This window comes from Phyllobates terribilis, unplaced genomic scaffold (genome assembly GCF_046119375.1).
Source record: "Phyllobates terribilis strain yellow unplaced genomic scaffold, ASM4611937v1 Scaffold_9__5_contigs__length_417890890, whole genome shotgun sequence".
NCBI classification, from domain to species: Eukaryota; Metazoa; Chordata; class Amphibia; order Anura; family Dendrobatidae; genus Phyllobates; species Phyllobates terribilis.
The window spans coordinates 141028951-141050449 of record NW_027362769.1 but is presented as its reverse complement, the minus strand read 5'-3'; the positions used below and the strand labels follow the sequence as shown (position 1 = coordinate 141050449).

Genomic DNA, 21499 nt, shown 5'->3' with positions numbered 1-21499 from the left:
GGCCTTCATGGTTAAATAGCTGCTAGGAAACCACTGCTAAGGACAGGCAACAAGCAGAAGAGACTTGTTTGGGCTAAAGAACACAAGGAATGGACATTAGACCAGTGGAAATCTGTGCTTTGGTCTGATGAGTCCAAATTTGAGATCTTTGGTTCCAACCACTGTGTCTTTGTGCGACGCAGAAAAGGTGAACGGATGGACTCAACATGCCTGGTTCCCACCATGAAGCATGGAGGAGGAGGTGTGATGGTGTGGGGGTGCTTTGCTGGTGACACTGTTGGGGATTTATTCAAAATTGAAGGCATACTGAACCAGCATGGCTACCACAGCATCTTGCAGCGGCATGCTATTCCATCCGGTTTGCGTTTAGTTGGACCATCATTTATTTTTTAACAGGACAATGACACCAAACACACCTCCAGGCTGTGTAAGGGCTATTTGACCAAGACGGAGAGTAATGGGGTGCTACGCCAGATGACCTGGCCTCCACAGTCACCAGACCTGACCCCAATCGAGATGGTTTGGGGTGAGCTGGACCGCAGAGTGAAGGCAAAAGGGCCAACAAGTGCTAAGCATCTCTGGGAACTCCTTCAAGATTGTTGGAAGACCATTTCCGGTGACTACCTCTTGAAGCTCATCAAGAGAATGCCAAGAGTGTGCAAAGCAGTCATCAAAGCAAAAGGTGGCTACTTTGAAGAACCTAGAATATAAGACATATTTTCAGTTGTTTCACACTTTTTTGTTAAATATATAATTCCACATGGGTTAATTCATAGTTTTGATGCCTTCAGTGTGAATGTACAATTTTCATAGTCATGAAAATACAGAAAAATCTTTAAATGAGAAGGTGTGTCCAAACCTTTGGTCTGTATTGTACATTTTCAGATGCCGAAGTTTGAACGACAAGTTTTCTTAGCTCCGTCAGCTCCCATATCCTGGAAAGCTCTTATAAGTTTTTAGTACAGTGGTCCCCGTGTCCTTCCCATGCTGCCCCTTATCGACCAGGCTATCCTCCCACCTGTTTTAGGGGCTGCTCAAATATGGGAACCTTTGAACATATATGGTGCTCAGGGCTGGATTAGTGGAAGCCCCAGGGCAATAATGTTTTGGCTTCCTATTATTACATATGACGCGCCCCCTGGGCCTGTGCTGTGCAGGGGATACCCGGAGCCGGGCCTTCTGTAAGATGCTGGGGGTTGTAGTCTCCGTGTGGCGGCGACCCGGTCCGTGCCCAGGGCGGTCAAACCAGTGGCAGTCTTAGTAATGTGACAACAAATGTCCGACTACGCCACCCGTGGATTGCGGTCAGTGGGGACCACCGCTGCGCTGCAGACCGCTGAGGCTGATGTAGTTTGCGCAGCCGAGTATGGAATAACTCCCCACGGGAGAAGTATTGCCTCAGGGCAGCTAGTGTAGAAGATGGTGGGAGTGATGGTGTGAGCGTCCCAGTACTAATGGTGCTGGTGCGGCGATGAAACACAGAGACGTGCGGTTGCAGTTTCCAATGCTTTACTCACAGTTGTTATTCGTGTCAATCCTGCAGGCGATGACTGCCCAAGCCGTGCTGCGTCCACCAGGTAAGGGACTCGACCAACTCCCAGGCAATTCCAGAGAGCGTGGCACAGGGCTCCCTTCCTTTCCTTTCTCTGGCCGTCCCCACCAGTGACTCACCTTTGTCCAGCTCCCTCGGGCCTTCTGTTGGCGAAACCTATTTCCGGTTTCCCTGACCCTATGTGGTATGCTTTCCTGGTGGATGTAGTGGGGGGTCGCACCAAGATGTGGTGACGACCTCCGGTCTTTGGCTGAGGAATCTGTTGCGTCCACCAATTTGGGTTCCGGTACCCTGCTCTGCCAACCCTTCACCCTGTATCTCCTGGGCATATGGGGTTCCTTCTTTACTCGCGTCTCTGGGCCTTTCTCTGTGTTCCTTGCTTCCTTTCTCCTCTGTTCCAGTTCCTTTCTTACTTTCCTTTCCGTTCCTTCTCCTCTCTCTTTCTGCTGTTTCTGGCCTCCACTCCAGGCCTGCCTCTGGAGCTGGGCCCAGACTGAGCCACAGCTCCCTGTCAGCCCTCTCTGGCTGAACTCCTGACTGAACTGAACACTGTTCTAAGATGGTGCCCACCTTAAATACCTCCCTCTATGTGTGAGCCCAGGTGACTAGCAACCAATGGGCTCCTACCTATGCCCAGAGACCCACCCCTATCTGCTCCTACACCACTGGGTGTACTTTCCCCTCCCCACTCCAGACAGGGACAGATGCTGTCGTGCCTGCACTCCTGTCTCGTGGGAGCACCGTTGACCTGTCCCTCGGAAATGGGGTGTGTGTGGTGCATGCAGCTAAATGAGTCCTGGTCCACAATCCATCCTTACCCGGGAGTGGAATATCACACCTCTGGTTTGAGGTGCAATACCCCTGTAGCAGCCGAGCCCTCGGGGTGCTACACATATAAAAGAGGTATATGGGTATTTGCTTGGTCTTCTTCACTACAGTGTACCACAATTATTTGGACAGTAAAGAGAACAACTTCTATCCACTGTTTTTTTACTGTCCCGGCTTTGCAGTGAAATTTCAGATGATGCTTCACTGAAATCATCATGTGTTACATACAGATTTTGCATCAAATTTAGAAAATACATTTGGTTAGGGTTTTACCTTAGGCATTAGCTCGAGCAAAATCTGCAACAAATTCACAAAAGGGATCACAAAATTAGCATGCACAATGTGCAGAATTCTACTGCTACATGTGTATGTTTTTTTTTTAAATTCTGCACTAAAAAATCTTCATCATTTCTGCAGAGTGTGAATTTGTTCTATGTCTGGTGTAGCAAAGTCAGGTAGGAATAGGTTAAATCCTAGCATGGCAGGTCTTAATTAGATGCACCTGGCTAGCTTTGACTACTAATCAGGAAATAGTTTCACTTTATATCAATCTGCGGGGGTGTTGAGCAGAGTGTTGTGTGTTGAAGGTGGTGAGTGACTAGCCAAAATGTGCGCTGTAGCTGGGAGAGAGACAAGCCAAGCTCTCTGAATGGAGACTGCATGGGTCAGCTAGGAAAGCTGAGTAGTCTATGTGTTGGAACTGCAGAGAAACATGTGAAAGCTGCTGCCTGTTAAATGTGAACTGTGCCTGGAGTTGAACACTTCTGTTTAGAGCTGGAAGCTGCTGGAGCTCTGGCCGAAGGTGATACTGAGACAGGTAGGACCGCACCTCTTCAGTGTGTAAAGTTTGACTGTAATTTGTTTGGGTGATCCCGCACTGACATATATGTGCCTGCTAAATGAACTGTGTGTTTGCTTTTATACCTTCGTGCTAAGAAGAGGCTGTTTTTAGTTTTGAATCCCTTGGAGTTTTATGAAAGCAATGAGACTGCACATATTTGGACCAAATCACATTGCCAGCGTGAATGCTATGACGCACTCCCTGGGCCGTGGGGTACTCGGTAGCCAGGCCCGTCGTTGCTAGGGGAGATGTCACAGTGGCAGTGACCCGCTCCGTGACCCAGGGTGGTCAATAAAAGGGGTTTTAAAGAAAAGGAATAGTTTTTATATTTAATGTTCGTGACGCCACCTGTGGTATGCGGCTAAAGGGAGCCACCGCTGCGGAGCAGATCCTCTGGAGCTGTTGTTAATGCAGCAGAGTTGGTTTAGCTCTCCACAGGTAGAGATTAGCTCCAGAGCAGTGTAGATGTTGTAGATGTTGAGGTAGCGGTTGTGGTGCAGTGTAGTGCAGGGGGTGATGGCGCAGCAGTAATAATTCACAGAGACAGTGGGTTGCAGTCTTCCGGATTTACTTACAGTTCTCACTTTGCTCCTGGTTACAACTGCAGATCATAACTTCCCACGTCGTGCTGCGTTCATTGGGCAGGGGTTCAGCAATCCCTCAGGTATTTCAAGAGTGCCTGACAGGACCCCGTTCTATATGCCCTTCTCAGCCGTCTTCCTGCGCTAGCTCTCACCCTTTTTGCCTGCGCCTCGCAAACAGTGTCCCAAGCCGGTATCCTCGGATCTTTCTGGGCAACCTGGAGTTCCCTGGATCCTATGTGGTTACCTTTTTGGCAACTTGAGTGCGGATGTGGCAACTGCACCCTGAAAGTACAGAAGCCTCCGGTTTCTAGTTGAACTTTGTAATTCTCACTAGTTAGAGGTCGGTTCCCTCTGCGGCTCAATCCCTCCACCGCCTGGCAGATTCAGGCGTATGGGTGGCCTCCAGCACTGTCCGTACCCCTGGGATCCCTTCTTCACTCCTGGAGCCTTCCTTTCTGTTCCTCTCCTCTCTTCAGTCAGTCTCACCTCCTGGGCCTCTCACTAGGCCCGCTCCGCCTGAGCAGAGCTCCTGATCCCACTCACTGTCCTCCTCTGACTGGAACCCTTCTAGATGGTTCCATCCCTTTTTATATACCTGCTGAAGTGCTCCCCTAAACTCCTTCTGACGCGCCCCTGGGCCTGTGTCGCGCTGCGCTGCGCATGCGGGAGCTTACCCGGAGCCGGATCTGTGGAGGGTTGTAGTCTCGTGGCGGTGACCCGGTCCGTGCCCAGGGAGTCAAACTAGACGGCAGTCCATTAGTAGTAAATGGTTGATGACTACGCCACCCGTTGAGTGCAGCCAGGGGGCTGCTGCTGCAGGGCAGACCGCTGAGGCCGATGGTGGGATTGTGCAGCGTGATAGTATAACCCCCAACGGGAGGGGTATGGCCTCAGGGCAGCCGACGTGGATGATGGGGGTAGCAGGAACCACTCAGAGACGGTACGGTGTAGTTCAGGGTCTTTACTGGTAACAACAAAAGACCCTCCCGGAGTACTTGCTAGCGGATGGGGCCTGGTCAGTCCTTGAGCAGATGGGATCTCCCCTGGCCAGGCGTAGTTGTAGGCCTCCCAAACTGACTGTACTCTTCTGGCTACCTTGCTAGGAGCTGATGTAAGTAGCCCACGTCCCTGAGTGTACCGTGTGGTGCTCACCCGTATGGCCGGTGACTCGGGGCCTTCTAATGGCTTCCGCTCCACGATGGCGGTGCTGGTCCCACGCGTGTGACCGTGCCTTCGGGCTTCTGGGCCAGAGGACCTGAAATCCCCTGCCTGACGGATTCTGCTGCTGGGCAGGAATTAGTCCCCACAGCCTCGGACTCCGGGTCCGGTAAAAAGTCTTCTTAGTCAGGGCGAACTCTGCAGCTGCCAGCCCCTGACTCCTTGTAACTGCTGTTTCTTCCTATGCTGTCTCTACTTCTTCTCTTCTTCTACTCACTCACCCTGCCTCAGCCCCAGGTTTATATAGGGGAAGTTCTTCCCCTCCCAAGACTGGGCAGGAGGTGTGGCATGCACAGGATCCCTGACTAAAGGACCTCCCACCTGCTCTCAGACATAACATTACGTTACTATGGCAACCAGACCCCTGGGGTGTCACATTCCCCCCTAGTAAAATTTAGTACTCCGGGACTAAACACATTTAGAAAACATAACAAGGCAAAACATTAATAATACAATAAGAAAACACATAAAGATGGTTACGGCGTGTCCGCAACCGGGTGCAGTCTCTGAAGAAAGCAAGGTGTCCATTTCACCAACACAGGGAGACGTAACCAGGTAGGGGTCTGTTCTACCCCGAGTCCTTGACAGTCTTTAGTCCATCCTGGGTTACGCTCCAACTATATACAAGGATTCCCGGTAAATCCACCAAGGATTCCTAAAAACAACTAGAAATACAAAATTACACACAAGCAACTATAGACAGGTAAACATTATAAAATAGCTTAAACATTTAGATCCTCCAACGTGCGGGTAACTGGCCTCTAGTGGCCCTAGTGGACCTACGGAGCTGACTGTCTGGCCCTGAACTACAGGGTGTAGGAGCTGTCAAGGGTAAACTGGGCAGCTGTCTACCGGCTCTTTGTCTCACTAGGGGTACGGCAGGCTCACTATAAGCAGAGGGTTGATTCTCCTGTTCTACTTGTGTGGAGTCTTCTGCCTCCTGGACCGGCTGTTCTTCCAGCTCTACCCGTTGCTCCGTAGGTTCTTGGGATGATGGTTGGAGGAAGGTGAGTACGGGTACCACAACTGCACCATTGACTTGAGTCCAAGACCGAGGGAAGTCCCCGAGCACGGTACTAACCATATCTTCCCTTTCTCCCACGGGTCGATGGTCTTCTTGTTCCTCTTCAGGGTTCCTCAGTTGTTCGGGACACTTCTTCAGGTGATCCCGGGATACAATGGCTGTGGTTTCCCCTCCGTCTTTACTGATGGTACAGACCTTCGGGTTCTCGTGGCTTGAGGGCAGTACGGTGTACGGGTCCTTCTCCCACTGGTCATCCAACTTGTGGAGCCGTCTTTTCCTCTTCAAGACCTGCTCTCCGGGTACCAGGGGAACAGCGGGAGCATACTGGTTGTAAGTCTTCTCTTGTCTTTCCCTAGCCTGACAGAGACTTCGCTCCACGCTCTCCTGTACTCTCCGGTACTGCTGCTGCCTCTCTGTGTCCCAGTCTGTTTCTGGTGAAGTGTCCTCAGGTGTCAGGACTCCCATTTCCAGGTCAACAGGTAACTTACCAGGTCTCGCCCTCATTAGGTAAGCCGGGGTACAGTTGGTGGAACCTACCGGGATGTGGTTGTATAGGTCCACCAGATCGGGCAACTTCTCAGGCCACAGACTGCGTTCTTCCAGGGGCAATGTTTTTAGAAGATCCATTACCACCTGGTTCATTTTTTCACAAAGTCCATTAGTTTGCGGATGGTAGGGTGTCGTCCTTATCTTCAGGCAGCCATACAGATTGCAGAATTCCTGGAAGACCTCCGCTTCAAAGGCAGGTCCCTGGTCCGTCAGCACTTGGTCCGGGTACCCGTGTGGACGGCAGAAGTGCTGCTGGAAGGCCCTAGCTGCTGTTTGAGCCGTTAAGTCCTTGACGGGGACGACAACTAAGAACCGGGAGTAATGATCCACGATGGTTAACGCGTAGACGTAGCCACTTCTGCTTGGGGTCAGTTTTACATGATCCAAGGCTACCAGTTCCAACGGTTGCCGGGTGACGATGGACTGCAGGGGAGTCTTCTGGCTGGCCCGGTCCTTCCTTCTCAGATTGCACGGGCCACAGTCTCTGCACCACTTCTCGATGGTTCCCCTCATGCCTACCCAGTGGAACCGCTCGCGCAGCAGGAACTCCAGCTTTTTCCACCCGAAGTGTCCAGCTCCGTCGTGGTATGCCTCCATCACCATGGCTGCGTCTCTTCGGGGCACCACTACTTGCCAGAGTAGTTCATGCGTCCGGGAGTTGACCATTCTGCGGCACAACTTCCCCTTGTAAAGGAATAGTCGACTCTTCTCCGCCCATAGTTGTTTGGCTTCCTCCGGAGCGTCTGGTTCAAGGCGAGCCTCCGGCCGAGTCAGCATCTCCTTCACCAGTCGGACGGCAGGGTCGCTGTCTTGCGTTTCCGCCCAGTTGTAGTGGGGTAAGGGGTTCAACGTAGCAGCCTGCTTACCCCTTACCCGGTGGGAATACTGGATAGTCCCATGACGGTGGAACGCAGGGAGTTCAACTTCTTCCAGTCCCTCCGGATCTTCTCCTTCGTCCGGCAGGTTGGGCATCCTGGACAGGGCGTCCGCGTTAGTATTGGAGCGTCCTGCCCGGTATTTGATTGTGAACTCGTAGTTGGACAGACGGGCCATCCACCTCTGCTCCAGGGCACCGAGTCTTGCCGTGTCCAGGTGTGTCAACGGGTTGTTATCCGTGTATACGGTGAACCGGGAAGAAGCGAGGTAATGCCTAAAGCGCTCGGTGACTGCCCATACCACGGCCAGGAACTCTAGCTTAAATGAGCTGTAATTTTCGGGGTTCCTTTCGGTGGGTCGCAGTTTTCGGCTGGCATAGGAGATTACTCGTTCTCTCCCCTGCTGAATCTGGGACAGTACGGCTCCTAGCCCGATGTTACTGGCGTCGGTGTAGAGGATGAAGGGCTGGCTATAGTCCGGGTACGCCAAGATTTCATCCCCCGTGAGGGCCATCTTCAGCTGGCGGAAGGACTCTTCTTCTAGCTTTTCCCATTTGAAGGGCGGCTTCTGGTTCTTGGCCTTCCGGGACTGGCCTATCAGGAGGTCCTGCATAGGTGCTGCCTTTTTGGTGAAACCGGGAATAAACCTTCGGTAGTAGCCTACCAACCCTAGGAACTGCCGCACTTCTTTTACGCTGGAGGGGCTTGGCCATCCCTTAATTGCGGTGATCTTATCGGGGTCGGGAGCCACTCCGTCAGCGCTCACCACGTGTCCCAGGTATTGCACCTTTGGTTTCAGGAGGTGACACTTGGAGGGTTTCACCTTTAGGCCGTAACTCGCCAGAGCTTCGAACACCTCCGCCAGGTGTTTCAGGTGGTCCTCATAAGTTTTGGAGTATACGATGACATCGTCCAGGTACAACAGGACCGTCTCAAAGTTTCTGTGGCCCAGACAGCACTCCATTAATCGTTGGAAGGTTCCTGGGGCGTTGCAGAGTCCGAACGGCATGCAGGTGAACTCACTAAGTCCCATCGGGGTGGTGAATGCGGTCTTCTCCCGGTCCGCCTCTGCTACAGGAACCTGCCAGTACCCGCTAGTGAGATCCAAGGTAGAGAAGAAGTTAGCAGATCTTAAAGCAGCCAATGACTCCTCTATCCTTGGTAAGGGGTACGCATCCTTGTGTGTGATACGGTTGATTTTCCGGTAATCTACACACATCCTCATGGTGTTGTCTTTCTTTTTGACTAAAACTAGTGGGGCTGCCCAGGGGCTACAGCTATCCCGGATTACCCCAGCCTCCTTCATGTCTCTAAGCATCCCCTTGGCGTGTTGGTAATGTGCAGGGGGTACGGGTCGATACCTCTCTTTTATGGGAGGATGATCTCCCGTGGGGATGCGGTGTTCTACCCCCTTGACTCGCCCGAAGTCTAACGGGTGTTTACTAAACACTCTCTCATACTCTTGAACCACCCGATAGACTCCTTGTTTCTGATGTGACGGAGTGGAATCAGTACCCAAATGTAGTTGCTGACACCAGTCCTCCATGTCTTTCTTAGAGCCGTTACCTTCCTCCGGGTGAGATGGAGGCAAGGGTTCCACAGATTGTATAGAATTTTGATTAGTGGTATATAATTTGGCTAGCGTGGCATACCGGGGCAGGTACACTTCCCTCTCCCCGATATTTATTATGCGAACGGGCACCCTCCCATGGCGTACATTGACCACCCCCTGTGCTGTCAAAATGGTGGGCCTACTGTCTGAGTAAACTGGTTCTACCATTGCCTGGTAATCTCTTCCTCTCAGACCAATAGCTGCCCGGCACCAAATCATCATTTCACTTTTTGGGGGCATGGCAATAGGAAAAGGGTCACACATTCTTACGCTACCAATCTCACCGCCGGAGAGTTCCACTTGTTGCCGTTGCATCAGTGCCCGGATCTCTTTCTGGAGCACCCGCTGCTCGCCGGAGCTGGCGTTCTTGGCAACCTGCTGTAAAAGGAAAATCACCTCTGCAAGACAATTTTCAATTACGTTAGTTCCTAGAGTTATTTTTGGGTGACTCTCATGTTTATCAATATCTACAATGATCAGTCCCTGTGCGGCCAGTTCGACTCTACCGATTTTGAGGGCCACCTCCTTAAATCCGATCTGTGGCACGGGCTGGCCATTGCTGGCGATGATACTCAAGTCGTCGTCAGGGTAGTGGGTAATATCCGAGTCATTCCAGTACTGCTTGAAGAGCACGTACGGGATGGTGGTGACCTGTGACCCGGTATCCAGTAGGGCACTCATGGGAATGCCATCCAGTACCACAGGCAAGACTGGACGTCCTCCCACATATCTGTCGCGCCAGTTCGATGGGCCTGGTGATCTTTTTCCTGGGGGTTGGCCCTCTACCCCAGGTTGTGCCCGTTTAAAGAACAGTACCTTTCCATATGTCCGGGTTGATTGCAGCGGCGGCAGATGGGTCGTCCGTCCTCGCTGTATCGGTCACTGGGTCTTCCTCTGGCCGGTGGGGTCCTCCTTGGTCGACGCCACGGGATGTCCTCCGGTCCGGATGCCAGCTGGATCTTCTCTGGGGTGGAAACCTGTAAAGACTGCACAGTTCGGGTTAGCGCAGCAACGCTCTTAGCTAGCTCTTGGACCTGATGGTGTAGGTCTGGAGCCGGGTCATTGTCCAAAGCCTGCGCATCAGCTCCCACAGGCCCTGCCGACAAGGGCGCCGCCTCCTGGTGGTAAGTGATAGCTGGGCGCCTGTGGGTCACAACGCCACCCGGTGCCGGTTCTCGGAGCACCCGGATGGCTCTGTCCTTGAACTGTGCAAAGTCCAGATGGGGATCCTGTAAGGCCATTGCCCGCAACTGGGTTCGGTGGGCATTGCAATATAAACCCTCTATAAATTGTTCAGTCAACAGCCTGTCCTCGTTTCCCACCCCATCAGGGTCGGTCTGCTTTATGGCCCTCAGGGCCTCTTGTAGGTTCAGGGCATAGTCCCTTATACTCTCATGCGCTCGCTGCTTGCACCCGTAGAATCTAAGCTTAATCTCGGCTGAGGTGCGGGTATCAAAGGTGTCCTTCAGCCGGGTTAGTATCCCTGCGACAGTCTTCCTCCCAGGTGGCCAGGATTTTACTTCCCTTTTAGCTGCCCCGGTTAGTTGGGCCACCAGGATGCTCACTTTTTGCTCTTCTGTGAGGGGGTACACCTGGAAGAGGCTATCCAGCTTTTCTCTAAAGTCATGCAGGGTATGTGACTCCCCGGAGTACTGGGGTAGCCAAGCTGCTCCCGGGATATAGGGCATGGTGAAGGGCATAACTGCAGCAGCGGTAGCGCTGGCGGGGGTTGAGGCAGTGAAGCTCTCCTCCGTATCCGACATCTTCCTCCCCCCTAGTGGACCGTGGCCTACCTTGCGATGATCCTCTTCCGTAGGCCGCGGCTCCGCAGTGGATCGTCAGGGTTGAGGACCTTCCGTCGCGCTCCTGTGACGTCGGCGTCTGCTGGGCTCCTTCCAGGACCTTACGCAATGTCCGGACGTGAGGCGGGGCTTCAGTTCTCGCGCGCTTTCGGAGTCCACGCCCCTCTTCTTCCCGCGCGGCGTCCTCAAGATGGCGTCCAATGGCGGGAAAACTCCACGGATGGCGGGAAGAAGGTCGAAGATGGCGCCGGATGGCGGGAAAACTTCGCGGATGGCGGGAAGAAGGTAGAAGATGGCGCCGGATGGCGGGAAACCTCCACGGATAGCGGGAATCTTCACCACTGGTAAGTTTGAACAGTCTTTGCTTTTCAGGCACGCAGTACCCGGTGGTTGCGGGCACGAAATCCTGCCGACTACGCCAAAGTTGACGCGCCCCTGGGCCTGTGTCGCGCTGCGCTGCGCATGCGGGAGCTTACCCGGAGCCGGATCTGTGGAGGGTTGTAGTCTCGTGGCGGTGACCCGGTCCGTGCCCAGGGAGTCAAACTAGACAGCAGTCCATTAGTAGTAAATGGTTGATGACTACGCCACCCGTTGAGTGCAGCCAGGGGGCTGCTGCTGCAGGGCAGACCGCTGAGGCCGATGGTGGGATTGTGCAGCGTGATAGTATAACCCCCAACGGGAGGGGTATGGCCTCAGGGCAGCCGACGTGGATGATGGGGGTAGCAGGAACCACTCAGAGACGGTACGGTGTAGTTCAGGGTCTTTACTGGTAACAACAAAAGACCCTCCCGGAGTACTTGCTAGCGGATGGGGCCTGGTCAGTCCTTGAGCAGATGGGATCTCCCCTGGCCAGGCGTAGTTGTAGGCCTCCCAAACTGACTGTACTCTTCTGGCTACCTTGCTAGGAGCTGATGTAAGTAGCCCACGTCCCTGAGTGTACCGTGTGGTGCTCACCCGTATGGCCGGTGACTCGGGGCCTTCTAATGGCTTCCGCTCCACGATGGCGGTGCTGGTCCCACGCGTGTGACCGTGCCTTCGGGCTTCTGGGCCAGAGGACCTGAAATCCCCTGCCTGACGGATTCTGCTGCTGGGCAGGAATTAGTCCCCACAGCCTCGGACTCCGGGTCCGGTAAAAAGTCTTCTTAGTCAGGGCGAACTCTGCAGCTGCCAGCCCCTGACTCCTTGTAACTGCTGTTTCTTCCTATGCTGTCTCTACTTCTTCTCTTCTTCTACTCACTCACCCTGCCTCAGCCCCAGGTTTATATAGGGGAAGTTCTTCCCCTCCCAAGACTGGGCAGGAGGTGTGGCATGCACAGGATCCCTGACTAAAGGACCTCCCACCTGCTCTCAGACATAACATTACGTTACTGTGGCAACCAGACCCCTGGGGTGTCACACTTCCTCCACCCACACCCACTACATGGTTCCTCCTCTCTTGGTTCCCCCCACTCCAGCCAGGGACAGGGCTCAGCAGAGGAGCAGCGCATCTTGCCCCTCCTGCCGGTCTGGAGTAGTGTAGTGTTGAATGCAGGTGTTAGGGTCCCAGGCAGAACTCTATCCTTACCTGAGAGTGAGATACCACACCTCTGGGTGAGATGCAGTACCTCTGCGGCGACTGAACCCGCAGGGGCGCCACAGCTACCTAATGCCTACCTGAGAGCATGAATCCCTACACTGGACACTTCTACCCCACTTCCTGAATAGGTAGGATTGCTAACAAAGCTGTCAGAGGATCTGTATATATTCCACTCATGTAAATATTGACTACAAGGTCCTTGTGGCCAGCCTCAATGAAAAGTGGATGTCTGGGAGGCAGCAAGTTAAAGTGGTTATCCAATCTTAAACTCTATCTGACTGCAGACTTGTGAACTCTCACATGGCGCACTGCACACTGTGACGATTCTCCACTGCTGGCGCTGGAAGCGGTAATCATGTGACCGCAAGTATGCAATATTCATACTCCCAGCCACATTCCAACTAGACAGTTTCCAGCCTCGCTCAATACACTCTTATGTTAAGCCATGCACATCTAGTCAGAATGTGGCTGGGAGTATGCATATCACATATTTGCGGTCAAGCGCCCGCCGCTCCCGGCGCCAGAACTGTAGAATCCCCACAGCAAGCAGTGAGCACGATGTGAGACTTCACAAGTCTGCAGTTACATAGACTGTAATCATCTCAAAAAATAACTTGCATAGTTATATAGTACCTTCTCATTCAGTCATAGGGGTGGGCTTCATTTTCTTTCAGTCACGGGCTCGTCACATTGTCGACATCCCTGCACTTTGATTGATTTTCCCAGTAGTGCCAACGTCCCGGGAATGCACTCCAAAGTCCTGCGCTTACGTAGTGTTGAGCGGCTCCCCGCGTGTGCGCATTGAACCTGAATGTACGTACCCAGCTTCATTGACTGTGTGCGCATGCACGGGAGCTGTTGCGAGTCATGGCTTAGCATGGGCAGCCGCTCTTCACTGCGCATGTGCGGGGAGCCGCTGGACACTGTGCATGGGCGAGGAGCTGCTCAACACTACGCATGTGCAGGATTTTGGAGTGAATTACCGTAATGTTGGAACTCCCGGGAACATCAATCAAAGTGCATGAGCATCGACAATGTGATGAGCCCGAAGGTGACTGAAAGAAAATGAAGTCAACACCTATGACTGAATGAGAAGGTACTATATAACTATACAAAGTTATTTTTTTAGATGATTTTGGCACATTGCATCACTAACAACGCACTGAGGACAGTTTAGTTTCTAAAAATGACAGATGTGACAGGTTACCTCTAACGGCCAGATTTGAAGAACAGTACTGGGCAGGGAGGGTGGGTTGTGGACAACCTCAAAATCACAAATGGACATCTACTTTTACTCTCTTTTTAATTATTTTTTTAAATTTATGTTTAACCCCAAATACTTTTTTCAGCGATAACATAACCCTGATCCCAAACCACCGTGTTGGCAGCCGCTCAGAAGTCTCTGCTATCACTCATTACAATGTATTCAGTCAGCCGATATCCCACAGGAACTGATACATTTCCATGACTGTTGGAATGTCTCTAGATCCCAGCATGTGTCTGCACGCCGTACGGTTTCAGGCATGAATATTAAGAAAGTGTATTTCCACCTTAAATTAAAACAATTGTTGCTATGAACAAACACTTGAGTTGTTTTTATACATCAAGTTGTTAAACCTTTGGTCTGTTTCTGGGAAACGATGGGTGGCAACTAGTGGTGATCAAGCATGCTCATTGCTCGAGATTTACGAGCATGCTCAGGCGAGCACCTATTATCTTCAGCATGCTCGGGCGTTAAGTTTTAGTCGCTCCCTGAACATGATTTGCGACTGTTTGACAGCTTTAATACATGTGAGGAATGCTGGAAAAACAGGCATTCCTCACATGTATTAAAGCTGTCAAACAGTCGCAAATCATGTTCAGGGAGCAATGAAAACTTAACGGCCGAGCATGCTGAAGATTATAGGTGCTCGCCCGAACATGCTCGTAAATCTCGAGCAACGACCATGCTTGATCATCACTAGTGGCAACCAATATGGCAGCTATTATAGGTCCCATATGATTGCTCAGACTAATGGATTGTTATGCAGTGATGTATTGTGTGTCCCTCCATCACTACAACCCCCCCCCCAAAGAAAAAGTAAGAGGTCAACCTTAACCATCGTTGGAGCCGTAACATTGGCATTATTGGTTCCCAGCTCTTTCAGCTATAGGTAGAACTGACAGACTTGGCATTAGAGGGTAATTATAATTATTAATGCTTGAACTTTACAACATGCAGACACATGTCCGGCTCTAGAGACTTACCAAATTTTACTTTAGGAGTTGTCCAAGGATAGTAACATTGATCAAGCGGATAAGTCACAAGTTGCTGATCTCTGGGAACCCTAAGAATCAAGAAAATGGGAGTCTTGAGTCCCCCCTTTGAGCACGTCCATTCAAAGTCTATGGGATTGATGTCTTGGAGCTGAAGTGCTCTGATGACTTTGTCAGGAGCGTAAACTTTAAGTGAAACATCAATGTACAAGGTCGACCACTGCTTTATTCATAAGATACAAAGTAATAAGCTGCAGATTTATGAATGACCTAATTTAGCATTATCTTATATCTGTACAACCTTTGGTGGAAGAACAAGTTTAGCAAGGTTATAACCACCCAGCGTGATATTGCTCAAGATCCCGTTGAAATGGAATATTGTTATTACATTGACCTTTACAATTGTTTAGTGAAAATGAAAGCGTTACTATTTAATTGTTGTGGGATAAATAATCATATGTGAAATTAGGGATACAAGAAGTGGCGAGGCAGCTGCAGCGATTGCAGTATGTAAGACATGACGGACCAGACGGTTTATCTGCCATTGCAACAACTGACGCACTTCAGCAAACAGAAACACATGATAAAATGCAAGATTCAGTCATATCTGGATCGTGTCCATTCCCTGGCAGATATCCTGAGCCTACGGTTGCCAAATTGACTTTTTATTTTTTTTTAATCAAAAAAAATCACAGACAGACAGTATTTTTTTATGGACACAGTTGAAAATCATAATAAATGATTATGATCATCAGTGATCAATGTCTAAAGCCCAGAATTCTGATATGAAGACATCAGCTGCATTCACTGTAAAATGAGGATAATTAGTCTAAATATTCTAAGTTTATTCAGCTTCAAAAAAAATCACAGACGCCTTAAAAACAATTTTTTGTAGAGAAAGGGCTGAAAAGTGCTTTATTTTTACAGACTGTCCATGAATTTCTGGACGGATGGCAACCCTGCCCGAGATAATATGGGTGAGCAGATTGGACCAGAGGCAAGAACTGGCCCGGATTGCAATGGGCGTACTGTCACGTCCAGCCTCCAGTGTACTGTCCGAGAGGAGATTGCAAGAAAACATAGAATCAAAATCCTGAAGGCTTCTTCTTTTTTTTCTGATACTTTTTGATCAGTTGCGGCTGTTTTCATATAGGTAGATTGATATAAGAAATGGCAGCTTTTTCAATGCCCTATTGTAGTGGGCTGAAAAAACTGCTAAAAACATGAAGTGAAAACTTGCACATTACAGTATACCATTTCAAGGTCCTAGAGTGGCCTAGCCAGTCTGACCTCTGTAATTGCAAACAAAAGTTTCTTTAACAAATATTAAGTTTTGTTTTTCTACTGTACCAAATACTTATGTATGCAATAAAATGCAAATTAATTTCAATGGTTTTCATTTTTAGATTCTGTCTCTCACATGTGAAGTGCACCTACGATAAAAATTACAGACCTCTCCATTCTTTGTAGGTGGGAAAACCTGCAAAATCAGCAGTGTATCAAATACTTATTTTCCCCCCTGTATGTCCTTCTTATACACTGAAGACCAAAACTGTACACAATTTATTTTTTTTTTTTCTTTCTAAGTTTGGCCGCACTAGTGACCTGTATAGAGGTAAAACTATGTTCTTGTCATGAGCATGTATACCTCTTTTAATGCATTCTATGATTTATCTGACTTGGCAGCAGCTGCCTGGCACTGGTCACTAAAGTTGGATTCTTCTTTCCACTGCTACTCCCAAGTCTTTTCTGTCTTGGACACTGCAGCTAGATGGGCCATTTACACCTGTCTAGAGAAGAAGAGTCTACTGTTAATGTTTAGATCAACGTGGTCATGATTGCTACAGTTCTCGGTAAAATAGTAAACCATTGATACTGTAGAAAAGTTAATAATAACGTGTTCTTTTTCCACTAAAAAGAGACTGAAACAGAATTGAATTACAGTCAAACTCCTTTAATCCCTCTGATAAGCCTGAAAATCTCATGACTAGTGTTGAGCGATACCTTCCGATATCAGGAAATATCGTATCGGATTGGATCGGACCGATACTCAAAAAGTATCGGATATCGCCGATTCCGATACCGGAAACCAATGCAAGTCAATGGGACAGAAATATCGGAATGAAAATAAACCCTTTCTTTCCTTGTAGGTTAATTCTACATGAAGTAAAACAACTAAGAATAATGTAGAATGTATTATGCGAAAAGCCGGCAATTCATCAGCGCATACACCGGTACCCGACAATTTACAACAGAAAGAATAGAGCTTCACACATAGATTAGATAGATAGAAACATGTCAGTCACATATATATGAAGTACAGTGACAGTGTTGCTTAATGTACTTGTCATTTAGTGCAAAGGATTTATTAAAAAAAATATTAGTGTTTTCATGCACCATCTCTTTAAAAAAGCCGGCCGGCAATTCAGCAGCGGTACCCGACAATTTATAACAGACAGAATAGAGCTTCACACATAGATTAGATAGATAGAAACATGTCAGTCACATATATATGAAGTACAGTGACAGTGTTGCTTACTGTACTTGTCATTTAGTGTAAAGGATTTATTTAAAAAAATAATAGTGTTTTAATGCACCGTCTCTTTAAAAAAGCCGGCCGGCAATTCAGCATCTGTACCCGACAATTTAGAATAGAAGGAATAGAGAATCATACATAGATTAGATAGATAGAAACATGTCAGTCACATATATATGAAGTACAGTGACAGTGTTGCTTACTGTACTTGTCATTTAGTGTTAAAAGAAAGGATTTATTTAAAAAAAAATTGGCGCGGGGTTCCCCTTAATTTTAGGCTCTAGCGGAGGTTAAGCAGACGGCTGGGGCAGATGTTTGAAGCCTGGGAAGGGGGTAATACCCACGGATCTTCCCAGGCTGCTAATATCAGCCCCCAGCGGAATACTTAGCCTTTACTAGCTATTAAAATGGGGGACCCCCCCCAAAAAATGACGTGGGGTTCCCCCTAATTTAATAGCTAGCAAAGGCTAGGCAGACAGCTGGGGGCTGATATTAATAGCACAGGAAGGGTGCCATGAATATTGGCCCCCTCCCAGGCTAGAAACACCAGCTGTCAGCCGCCCCAGAAATGGCGCATCCACAGGATGCGCCAACTCTGGCACTTAGCCTCGCTCTTCCCACTGCCCTGTAGCGGTGGCAGTGGGGTAATAGGGCTGGGGTTGATGTCAGCTTATAATACCAGCTGACATCAAGCCCAGGTTAGTAATGGAGAGGCGTCTATAAGACACCCCCATTACTAACCCCATAGTGAAAGTTAAAAAAAAAAACACAAACACCCAGAATAAAGTCCTTTAATTGAAATAAACACACAATTCTTTATTGTTCTAAATTAAACCATACTTACCGTCACGCCCATTCCAGCTGAAGCCAACGATCTCCTGCAATAAAAGAAAAATAATAAAGCAACCTCATCCTTACCTTTCCATGGTTCCCACGATGGCTCCAGCTCTGGTACATCGAGATGACAGGCTGGACCGCAGGAGAAAGCTGCCATCCAGCCTGTCATCCCGCAGACACTGAGAAGCGCAGGCATGCTTGCGCTCCTCAGTGTCTCTCTGTGACGGCATCCAGATGAGCCGACAATGAACTCGGCTCACCTCATGCACGTCACTGACAGCGTGGGAGAATTCTCCTGCACTCAGCGCTTCAGCGTGAGAATTTTCCCACGCTGTCAGTGACGTGCATGAGGTGAGGTCATGTCCAATGAACTCAGCTCACCTCATGCACGTCACTGACAGCGTGGGAGAATTCTCACTCTGAAGCGCTGAGTGCAGGAGAATTTTCCCACGCTGTCAGTGACGTGCATGAGGTGAGCAGAGTTCATTGGACATGACCTCACCTCATGCACGTCACTGACAGCGTGGGAAAATTCTCCTGCACTCAGCGCTTCAGCGTGAGAATTTTCCCACGCTGTCAGTGACGTGCATGAGGTGAGCTGAGTTCATTGGACATGAACTCGGCTCATCTGGATGACATCACAGAGAGACACTGAGGAGCGCAAGCATGCCTGCGCTTCTCAGTGTCTGCGGGATGACAGGCTGGATGGCAGCGTTCTGCTGCGGTCCAGCCTGTCATCTCGATGTAGCAGAGCTGAAGCTGTCGTGGGAACCATGGAAAGGTAAGGATGAGGTTGGTTTATTATTTTTCTTTTATTGCAGGAGATCGTTGGCTTCAGCTGGAATGGGCGTGATGGTAAGTATGGTTTAATTTAGAACAATAAAGAATTGTGTGTTTATTTCAATTAAAGGACTTTATTCTGGGTGTTGTGTTTTTTTTAAATACTTTACTAGAAATTCATGGTGGTCATGTCTAATATTGGCGTGACCCCATGAATTTCGGGCTTAGGGCCAGCTGATAATGCCAAGCTGGCCTTAACCCCTTTATTACCCAGTGAGCCACCGCACCAGGGCCCTGGATGAGTTGGGTACAGCGCCAGAAGATGGCGCTTCTATGAACGCGCCATTTTCCGGGGCGGCTGCGGACTGCAATTTGCAGCGGGTGGGGCCCAGAAAGCTTGGGCCTCCCTGCGCTGCAGATTCCAGCCCCCAGCTGCCTAGTTGTACCTGGCTGGACACAAAAATAGGGCGAAGCTCCACGTATTTTTTTTCTTAATTATTTCATGAAATTCATGAAATAAGTAAGAAAAAAAGGGCTTCCCTATATTGTTGTGTCCGGCCAGGTACAAATAGGCAGCTGGTGGTTGGGGGCAGTCCGTTCCTGCCTGCTGTACCTGGCTGGACACAAATATAGTGCGAAGCCCCAAGTCAATTTTTTTTTAATTATTTCATGAATTTCCTGAAATAATTAAAAAAAAATTGACGTGGGGCTTCGCACTATATTTGTGTCCAGCCAGGTACAGCAGGCAGGAACGGGCTGCCCCCAACCACCAGCTGCCTATTTGTACCTGGCCGGACACAACAATATTGGGAAGCCCTTTTTTAAAAAAAATATTTCATGAAATAATTAAAAAAAAAATAAGTGGGGCTTCTCCCTATTTTTGTGTCCAGCCAGGTACAACTAGGCAGCTGGGGGATGGAATCTGCAGCGCAGGGAGACCCAAGCTTTCTGGGCCTCCTCCCCCCACTGCAAATTGCAGTCCGCAGCCACCCTAGAAAATGGCGCGTTCATAGAAGCTGGATGCTGTACCTGGCTGGCATACAAAAATATGGCAAAGCCCATGTCAAAATTTTTGGGAAAAATTAATTAAAAAATAAATAATAATTTAGGGACTGCATCTTTATTAACTCCTCAAATGTCATTTAGTGTTAAAATAAAGGATTTATTTAAAAAAAAAATTGGCGTGGGATGCCCCATAATTTTAGTCTCTAGCGGAGGTTAAGCAGACGGCTGGGGCAGATGTTTGAAGCCTGGGAAGGGGGTAATACCCACGGAGCTTCCCAGACTACTAATATCAGCCCCCAGCTGAATACCTAGCCTTTACTAGCTATTAAAATGGGGGACCCCCCCAAAAAAATGACGTGGGGTCCCCCCTATTTTAATAGCTAGCAAAGGCTAGGCAGACAGCTGGGGGCTGATATTAATAGCCCAGGAAGGGTGCCATGAATATTGGCCCCCTCCCAGGCTAGAAACACCAGCCGTCAGCCGCCCCAGAAATGGCGCATCCATAGGATGCGCCAATTCTGGCACTTAGCCTCGCTCTTCCACGCTGCCCTGGTGCGGTGGCAGGGGGTAATGGGGCTGGGGTTCATGTCAGCGCCAGCTGCCATGAAGCCCAGGTTAGTAATGATGGGCGTCTATAAGACACCCCCCATTACTAACCTACAAAGTGTTAAAAAGAAAACACACACTACACCCAGAAAAAAATAATTTATTTGAAATAAAACACACCATTTTATTTAATTCTTAGTTTACTAAAAAAAAATAGTTACCTGTCCACGTTCCTGCGCTGATCTCCCATGCACAGCTGTCACATCTGGAGATGGTGACAGCTGTGCATGGCTGCTGTAAGCTCACACTGCCGGGAACACGTCCGCTCCCGGCAGCGGGAGCCACTGACTGAGGTCACCGGAGTGCATTCAGGCAGCGCAGCTCCGGAGACCTCCTTTACGGCACTGCTGTACCGTGGGAATTTCTCACGATACAGCAGGGCCGTAAAGGAGCTGACCGGAGCAGCGCTGCCTGAACTCCGGCGAACCCGCTTATGCAATGACGGGGCTGCTTTACGGCCCCATCATTCTAGCGGAGGCAGCGGTTCAGAGCGGTCACATTCTATGTGGCTGCTCTGAACTGGAGATCATCGTGGGACACTCGTGGACTGCTACGGAGGGGTAAGGATAAGGTTGTGGTTTATTATTTTAGATTTTATTACAGGAGATCGATGGCTTCGGGGAATTAGGTGTCTAGGTGAGTGTAGGTGTAGTTTTTTATTTTTTACTTTATTTTAGGTGGCGATCGGCGGGGACAGGTAATGTATGAACTAATTTATTGTAGGTAACCACTGGCCACCAATGACATGTATTTAAAATTTATTGGGGACACAGTAGGGCAATTTAAATAGCAGGATCAGGCTGATGGGAACTACTGCTCCCATCGAGCTGATCCTGCTGGCACGAGTGGACGGGGGACAGACATAGGCCGATGGGAGTAGTAGTGTCACATCGGCCTATGTCTGCCTGCATGCACACACCCGCAGACATCGCACAGACACCGCACACACCCGCAGACATCGCACAGACACCGCACACACTCGCAGACATCGCACAGACACCGCACACACACCGCACAC

General features: G+C 49.6%; 1 protein-coding gene across 1 annotated transcript in view; it reads right to left on the bottom strand.

Moving 5' to 3' along the window:
* Positions 1 to 15380: 15380 nt before the first annotated feature.
* The window catches only part of PLA2R1 (phospholipase A2 receptor 1), a 171970-nt gene continuing 165851 nt past the window's right edge, over positions 15381 to 21499 (bottom strand). The window contains exon 26 of the mRNA XM_073647079.1: positions 15381 to 16507. Within this exon, the coding sequence (XP_073503180.1) occupies positions 16485 to 16507 (23 nt within the window). The 3' untranslated portion in view covers positions 15381 to 16484. The remainder of the gene's footprint in view (positions 16508 to 21499) is intronic.